The sequence below is a fragment of the Phalangium opilio genome, unplaced genomic scaffold (genome assembly GCF_054372755.1).
Source record: "Phalangium opilio isolate 3A_F unplaced genomic scaffold, DU_Popi_V2 ptg000070l_1, whole genome shotgun sequence".
Lineage (NCBI taxonomy): Eukaryota > Metazoa > Arthropoda > Arachnida > Opiliones > Phalangiidae > Phalangium > Phalangium opilio.
The window spans coordinates 6,686,010-6,694,629 of record NW_028324182.1 but is presented as its reverse complement, the minus strand read 5'-3'; the positions used below and the strand labels follow the sequence as shown (position 1 = coordinate 6,694,629).

General features: G+C 33.2%; 2 protein-coding genes and 1 long non-coding RNA gene across 4 annotated transcripts; 1 reads left to right on the top strand and 2 right to left on the bottom strand.

Moving 5' to 3' along the window:
* Positions 1-215: 215 nt before the first annotated feature.
* zetaCOP (COPI coat complex subunit zeta) lies at positions 216-1,240 on the bottom strand. The gene is made up of 2 exons (XM_089842793.1): positions 946-1,240; positions 216-868 (listed from the first exon to the last, which is right to left on the bottom strand). The coding sequence occupies exon 2, from the start codon at positions 851-853 to the stop codon at positions 320-322; it is 534 nt and encodes a 177-aa protein (XP_089698919.1). The 5' UTR covers positions 854-868; positions 946-1,240; the 3' UTR covers positions 216-319.
* Positions 1,241-2,305: 1,065 nt separating this feature from the next.
* LOC149661315 (transmembrane protein 50A) lies at positions 2,306-3,529 on the bottom strand. The gene is made up of 6 exons (XM_089842792.1): positions 3,359-3,529; positions 3,070-3,182; positions 2,919-2,986; positions 2,755-2,847; positions 2,625-2,685; positions 2,306-2,559 (listed from the first exon to the last, which is right to left on the bottom strand). Exons 1-6 carry the CDS (start codon positions 3,455-3,457, stop codon positions 2,514-2,516), a joined length of 480 nt encoding a protein of 159 aa, XP_089698918.1. The 5' UTR covers positions 3,458-3,529; the 3' UTR covers positions 2,306-2,513.
* Positions 3,530-4,827: 1,298 nt separating this feature from the next.
* Positions 4,828-8,440, top strand: LOC149661314 (uncharacterized). 2 transcript variants are annotated; one of them, XR_016368836.1, is made up of 2 exons: positions 4,828-6,548; positions 8,224-8,440. It is a non-coding gene; the product is annotated as an uncharacterized LOC149661314 (long non-coding RNA). The 2 variants fall into 2 exon arrangements; XR_016368835.1 differs by having other exon boundaries at positions 4,828-6,560.
* Positions 8,441-8,620: the final 180 nt, after the last annotated feature.

Sequence of the window (8,620 nt, the reverse complement as noted above, 5' to 3'; positions counted from 1 at the left end):
CGAGGTAGGTGCGCGTGAGAACCATGGTGCCCGGCGGTTATAAAGTACCTTCCCCCTTCTAACTTTGACTCTCCTTTGGATTTGTGCTCCCTGATTGTGCTAACCAAATTTCATAGAGAAACCTTTACATAACTGGAATTTTAAAATGGAACCTTAATTTTTCAAAATTAAATTTAGTTCCTTTAAAGGCTGCAATCTGATTAAAACAAACATAATTAAAATATGAAGAAACTCCCATTTATTTATTTAAGTTTTTTTTTTGGAATTTAATATTTATTTTTTGGACCTGATTAACAAAAAGGATACATAAATGTGTTAATTATTTTAATAATGACCATTTTAATTGGTCTCTGGCTGACTGTAAAACTTGGGCAACAGTTTGTTCTCCTAATGGGATATCATCAACTCTTAGAGCAACACGTTGGACAACCATATTTGCATCAGCTTCTAAAATAACTCCTCCGTCACAAATTTCATCCAATGCCAGGATTACAACATCAAGATTTTCCAAGAGAGAACGTTTCTCAACGTTTTTCCTTAATATTTGGCCCACAGCTTCATACAGGCAGTTTAAAACGCTGGCCAACATTAACTCATTTTCATGGCTGCTTCCCATGACATAGAAGAATAAATCAACGCTGCTTCGATACACGCATGTTAATCCTTCCAACATGACAATTTCAGCATTAGCTCTGTGTGTTTTGTTGAAGAGATTTCTTTCAAAAGCTTTTTGTTCCTTTGTTGTGGGGAAAGTGTTGTCGTAATATCTTGCCAAGATACGATTGCCGTCATTATCCAAGACTGCTATGGCTTTAACTGAATATAATGATGGCTCAAGAAGAGCTGAATCCATATTTATATCGTTAAACTTAAAAAATAAACGCGTTTTAACTTTCAAAAACTGAGTTTTAAAGTCAGATAAAAGTTAATTAAATTCGTACTTACAAACTGAAGAAATTAAATTGACAAGCGGGTTTTAGAAATTAGAATTCCCAAACTTTATAAGTCTTCTGCACGTTAAGCCTTGGTCTATAATTTTAAACTGGAATATCTAAACCGGTAGTAATTGTACTAGTACTGTTAAGTACTTTGAAAGAAGTTACTCGCGTTATATTCCAATTTTTGCACTAATTTATATTAGTTTAATTTAATTTAAATAGTAATCAAACGTAAAGCAAAACTTTATCGGTCGCCTCTTGCCTAAAAAGATTAAACTGACGTGGAGGAGTGATAGTAGGGATTATGAGAGTCTGGCGTCATAAGATCAACTATCCATAATTCCAACTGTTTATATGACCAAAGTACTATATAACCAAAACTGGCCATTTCGCCAATAGAAAATATCGGCAACATAAGATCAACTATCCATAATAAAAATGGTCATAGAAAAAGGTTTATATTTTGATATAAAACCGTTCCCAAACGTAACAAACGAATATTTCATTTCAAAACGGTTGCGACAAAATGGGTAAAATGGAGAAAAACTCCCACGTTATTTCTATGGGAAAATTTGAACGTTTTCACCAAAAACACTGACTAATTTTATTGAAATGAAAACCACCCTTAGCAACTTTATTTTTTATAAAATTAACTAATGGGTGGATCTTTTTGAAATTTTAACCACATATTGAGGGCCCGAATTATAGTTCTGAGGAATATTTTCAAAACAGTTGAAACAATACGAAAAATGTTACATCCAAACAAAAAACCCTCCTTATACATTAAGAGCAGTATGAAGTCTTATCTAAGAGAGCTATCGCTTTCCTAGAATTCCAACTATTTATATGACCAAAATACCATGGATAAAGAATGCGCGTGAGGAAATTTGTTTTCACGCGACAGGATCGGCAACTCCCTATCTCGAACGACAGCTTATTCTGTATATAGTCTGTTACAAGATGAGTTGTTAGAACGCGCAAAGCTAGGTTACATACAGACCTAGCTTTGCGCGTGCTGACAACCGATGTTGTAACAGAGTATATACAGAATAAGCTGTCGTTCGAAATAGGGAGTTGCCGATGCTATAGCGTGAAAACAAATTTCCGCACGCGCATTCTTTTCTTTATCCATGAAAATACTATATAACCAAAACTGGCCATTTCGCCAACAGAAAATATCGGCAACATAAGATCAACTATCCATAATTTCAACTATTTATATGACCAAAACTCTATATAACCAAAACTGGCCATTTCGCCAATAGAAAAAATCAGGGAAATTCTTTTTTTTTTTTATCTTTTTTTTTTCGAAAAACCAAAGTGGTGCATTTTTTTTAATATAGGCCTAGGCAAAATAATTTTTGACATTTTTCTATTATAAAAACATTTTTATTAAAGAGATCTAGAAATTACATAGATGGAAACATCATTTTGACATTACAAAAAAAAAATTAAACTAAGTAATATTTTATTTTTTCTTTAGAAGAACAAACATAATTTAAGGTATTTTAAAGTATATTTTACAAAAAAGAGGTGAAAATGCCATCAATTACGGGTAATAACTTTAGTATTAAATTAACCCCATAAGTCTTCTGTTCTTCCAAACTTAAAAATGAGTGCCCTGGAATGAAAATTTACATCTAATTTAACCCCTGACCTTATAAAAATAAGTCTAATAATAATTACCCGGCAAATATGAAAGCATTTTGTAAAAACACTGCTACACCTGGCCATTGTTCATCTTTGGCTAATTAAATATTTAATTATAAAATTTGTTGATTAAATTTATAGAAAAAAGGCAACTTATATAATATACCTGGGATAACGTAGGCCCCAAATAATATCCAGCTTGAAGCAATAACTGAACCAAATCCCAACAAAAATCCTAAGAAAAGCCAAACTCTAGCCCCTTAAAAACAAAATATTTCATTAATTAATTAGGGTTTTAATTAATAATTTAAAAAGAGGTTTAAAAGGTACCTCTCTGACCAATACACCCATTGGTGTATGCATCCCCAGATACTTGACCAGTGGAGACTGCGTTAATCCTAATAAATAAGGTGTTTAATAAGCTATTTTCAAACTTAACCCTTTCCTATTCTATGATTCCAATCTACTAAATTGCACTTACATAAAGAGGGAGAGTGTCCCCATAACTCCACAAACATGATAAGCATGATCAAATTTATCGGAAGATGGGAAAACCGCGGCAATATCAATTATAATCCACCATCCGATAGAAAACTAAAATGTTTTAATTCAATCAAACATGTAATCATAACACTAATGAGGGAGGAACAACAATAAAATAAGCTAGAGGAAGTTGCCAGAGCCAAGGCTTAAAAACTGTCAATACAATTTCGCGCTTCAAACGATCTCTGCCTTCATTACTTTGATTAAATGATTTAAATTTAACTTACTAATGCTCCAGCAGCTATAGAAGCGATAGCATTTCGTTTTTCGCCTAAATCCAGCCATTCTGGTCGTTGAATTTGTATTGAGTCTAAACAACCTGCCATCTTTTTTGTGACTAACTTTAATCAGTGATGCCAGGTGGGAAAAATGGAATTTCCCTTTCCAACCCTTAAAATTTCCCTTTTTGGTCCAAAATTTCCCTAGTTCAGGGTTGCCAGATTCCGCGCATAGAAAATGATAGAATTATAGCATTTCAACTATTTTTAGCGATGTATTTTCGTAACGGCCACAAAGGGTCAGTTATTTAGCAGACGACTTTCGATAATTCAATGTTTGGAAATACGAAAACTTGTAGCAGGGCTGCCATCTAATGTGAATCCAACGTAATTAATAGGACGTAATTAACAGCACGAACAATTCAGTGACGTCACCGGTTTGTAATTTTTTACCGCCCGATTTGAATTTTGAATCGGCCGCCATATTGTATGTGTCGCCCTCTACAAAAATACATTGAACTCTCGAAAGATGGTGCTATACTGTTGCGTTTTTGAGTGTAAAAGCAAAGCTGTTGCTGAAAGTCGTGAGAAATTCTTTAGAATTCCAAGAATAATAAGAAATCAAGGTAAAAAAACCTTGGATTTATCAACTTTTGGGACGTTATGGCCGGGTAATCATTTAAGCCTTGGCTCCAATTTACCGTATTTTTACAGTAAGGATCCTCATAATTAACCAATGAAATTTTTTCTATAGGCCTATACCTTTTTTTAGTTGTTTCGGCTAAAGTTTCTAAATAATCTGATTTATCGAAATTAATTTGTTGATTTGCCATGTCTTCCACTATATTTATAAGGTGCTTTTTAACAATAATTCACATACAACATGGCGGCCATTAAATAAAAACAAATCCAGAGGTCGCGGCTTCCGGGCGTGACGTCACTAGAAGGTCAAAAACCGCTTCATGCTGTTTCCCTATAAGTCAATTTGATGAAGTTGTTTAATTTTTTATGCTGATATTGTTGACTTTGAATTAAAAATTTCTTCCCGTGGAATTTCCCTAGATTTAGCAAATTTTTGGTGGAATTTCCCTTTTCCCTTTTCACCGTTTTTAGGAGTCAAAATTTCCCTAGATATGGGAAATTTCCCTCAATCTGGCATCACTGACTTTAATAAGAGGTGGAAAGAGGGGGAGTAGAAGGCTTGGATACGGCAGAGAGAATTTAGAAGAGGAGTGGAGGACGCCCCCTTTGACTCTATTAAACTTGATGACGCCCAAACAAGATGTCGTGTTGAGCTTTTTGGGGTAGGCGAGTTCCCGGTCACATGCTCTAAAATCTCTCTGTTACAAACGCATCATACCGGAAATCGACCTGCCTAGATAAAGTTTAGCAGACGACGTTGCGCTACATTCCAAACTACCCCTTCTACTCCCCTTCTAAATTATCTTTGGATACGGTGAACCGGATATTAGGAAAAAATATAACCAATAAACAAGTGGATAAAACCAAAAACTTACCTCTCCGAGTCAAGAGGATAACTATTACTACAAACTTATTAACCTAGATATAGAATTATTTCTCTTTTTTTTGAAGTAAAAATTTACGAATTATTAAAGCAGTATTCCAAGCATAGCGAATATACTGTAAGGCAGACGACATTTTACATCCAATAAAGATATGTCTTGGACACATGGAAAATCAGTCAATGGGAAAAAAACAGGAAATTAAGTGTATAACTTTAGGAGAGATATAACCTTTATGTGTTTGAAACGGCCCAATTGTCTACGCCTCAACTGTTAACCCTGTATTCTCATAACTACATTCACAACTGGTTTGCAGTGTAAACACTATTGTCTCGTTTCACCTCAACGATATTCCTAGTTAGCCAACATGAGTGTTAACGTTAAATAAAAATGTTTAATAATAATTATATTTATTTTAGTATTTAAGATAATCTTGTTTCTCAAATCAAAGTTAATACGAAAAGGGTTAAAAAACAGTCTATGTGTGTGTCTGTCCGTTGTTAAACTAGTGCGCCGCGTTAGCAGTTCGCCTTGTGTTGATGTGTAAAGAAATCCTACAGAACCTCAATATTCCCTTTTTTCATAATATAAAGTGAATATATGGAAATATTTTTCGTAAGTACGATGCCTTTAGTAGTTTTGTAGCTTTAAAGCTCTGTTTCATTTTGATATTCCAAGGATATTTTTTAATATTATTATTTGAAATGGTTGTTTATTTATTACTTAAGCTATACTAGGCCTACATCTGTATATAGAATAATCCTTGCTATAGTGATTACGAAAAGAAAGCTAAGGCCTGAACTACGGCGAGTCAATGGAGGATTATCCGTAATAGGCTTAGGCTTAGTGAACCAAAGAGGAAATAATTGAGAGCCGAGATTTAGTAAATTATGGGTGTTGATTTTCTTGTCTGTAATAAAGAGACATTAACGGTTCAGAGTGAACCGAAAGATAAGTACACGTTTAAATAAGGTCTAGTTTTTATAATAGAAGTAAGCACGATGGTGGCAATTAGATCAGTGAAAGCAAAGAGAGTATAGGGGAGGAGTGGAAAGAGGGGAAAATCTTGTTGCTCTTTTCTACCGCGCATCTTCAATGCGCAGTACCGAGGCATTTCCGTTAAATGGTATCGTAGGTGGCGCGACTGAGCCGGAAACTCCCTCGTACCACTAGTATAATTTAGGGGCAACATTGTAATTTAGCCTTGTGGAGCGGGGGAGCTTCAACTCCTCCCCTATACTCTCTTTGTTGTAGCTTCGGAGTTTTCAATCTTGTTATGGTGCGCATTGACTTTCGTTGCGTCTAACCACAAATCAGCTTTAGTGATATTTAACGTTAACACTCGCGTTGGCAAACTAAAAATATATATGAGGTGAAACGAGACAATAGTGTTTATACTTCAAAACCAGTTGTGAATGTATCTATGAGAATATAGGGTTAACAGTTGAGGCGCAGACAACTTGGCCTTTTCAAACACATAAAGGTTATATTTCTCTCAAAGTTATACATTTAATTTCCTGTTTTTTGCCCATTGACTGATTTCATGTGTCCAAGGCACATTCTTGTTGGATGTAAAATGTCATCTGCTTTACTATATATTCTCTATGCTTGGAATACTGCTTTAATAATTCGAAAATTTTTACTTCAAAAAAAGAGAGATTTAACTCCTTATCTAGGTAAATAAGTTTGTAAGTAGTCCTCTTGACTCAAAGAGGTAATATTTTGGTTTTTCCAACTTGTTTGTTAATTGTTTTATTGTGGTTTAAGTTGTTCTATGCTGTTTCATTGTGTTTTATGCTGTTTTATTGTGTTTTATGCTGTTTTATTGTGTTTTTATGCTGTTTTAAGCTGATTAATGTGTGTTTATGCTGTTTTAAGCTGATTAATGTGTGTTTATGCTGTTTTAAGCTGTTTAATGTGTGTTTATGCTGTTATATTGTGTTTTTATGCTTTTTTGTTCTGTTTTAAGCTGTTTTATTGTGTTTCTATGCTGTTTAAAGTGTGTTTATGCTGTTCAATGTGTGTCTATGATGTTTTATTATGTTTTAAACTGTTTATTGTGTTTTTATGCTGTTTTACTGTGGTTTATATTGTTCGATGCTGTTTTATTGTGTTTTGTGCTGTTTTATTGTGTTTTTATTCTGTTTTATGCTGTTCTATGCTGTTTTATCGTGTTTTATTGTAGTTTTTGTGTGTTTTATTGTAGATTCTGTGCGATTTATTGTAGTTTTTGTGTGTTTTATTGTAGTTTCTGTGCGTTTTATTGTGTTTTTATGCTGTTTAATGTGTGTTTATGCTGTTTTATTGCGTTTTTATGCTGTTTTATTGTGTTTTCATGCTGTTTTATTCTGTTTTAAGCTGTATTATTGTATGTTTTCGCTGTTTTATTGTGTTTCTATGCTGTTTAAAGTGTGTTTATGCTGTTTAAAGTGTGTTTATGCTGTTTAATGTGTGTTTATGCTGTTTAATGTGTGTCTATGATGTTTTACTGTGTTTTATACTGTTTATTGTGTTTTTATGCTGTTTTACTGTGGTTTATATTGTTCGATGCTGTTTTATTGTGTTTTGTGCTGTTTTATTGTGTTTTTATTCTGTTTTATGCTGTTCTATGCTGTTTTATCGTGTTTTATTGTAGTTTTTGTGTGTTTTATTGTAGTTTTTGTGTGTTTTATTGTAGTTTCTGTGCGATTTATTGTAGTTTCTGTGCGATTTATTGTAGTTTTTGTGTGTTTTATTGTGTTTTTATGCTGTTTTATTCTGTTTTAAGCTGTTTAATGTGTGTTTATGCTGTTTTATTGTGTTTTTATGCTGTTTTATTCTGTTTTAAGCTGTTTAATGTGTGTTTATGCTGTTATATTGTGTTTTTATGCTGTTTTATTCTGTTTTAAGCTGTATTATTGTATGTTTTCGCTGTTTTATTTTGTTTCTATGCTGTTTAAAGTGTGTTCACGCTATTTAATGTGTCTATGTTGTTTTATTGTGTTTTATACTGTTTATTGTGTTTTTATGCTGTTTTACTGTGGTTTATGTTGTTCTATGCTGTTTTATTGTGTTCTATGCTGTTTTATCGTGTTTTATTGTAGTTTTTGTGTGTTTATTGCAGTTTCTGTGTGTTTTACTGTAGTTTCTGTGCGTTTTATTGTAGTTTTTGTGTGTTTTATTGTAGTTTTTGTGTGTTTTATAGTAGTTTTTGTGTTTTATTGTAGTTTCTGTGCGTTTTATTGTGGTTTTTGTGTTTTATTGTAGTTTTTGTGTTTTATTGTAGTTTCCGTGCTAATTAAAACATTCCAAGTATTAATACTAGTGTTTATGTCGATAATGAGTTAAAAATTAACTTTTCTAATTTCAAAGAAAAATACAAGCATCTGCCGCATTATGAGCCTATTCACGTCTTCTTCCCAGTGCCAAGCAGAGGAGACGGGATCGACGCCATTCAGTGATAAAAGAGGGCTTCTCATATCACACGCCGCGAGCAAGTTTCCACGAAGTTTACTTTTTGTTTTTATATCGATATACTTTTGTTTATACTTCATAAATGTACTATAGAATAAATAAATTGTTCGTCGATTTGATGAATCTCATTTTTTATTCCTTTTCAATTAAGTTACAGCAGGCATATATATGATTTTAAAATGCATCAATTAGATTAAAAAGGATTGGGAATATGGGTTAATTAGAGGTTCCCGGTAATCACTTTAGCACTGTTAAAGGCAGCGCGTCGAGGGGCTATTCACTAATGAAAATTTTA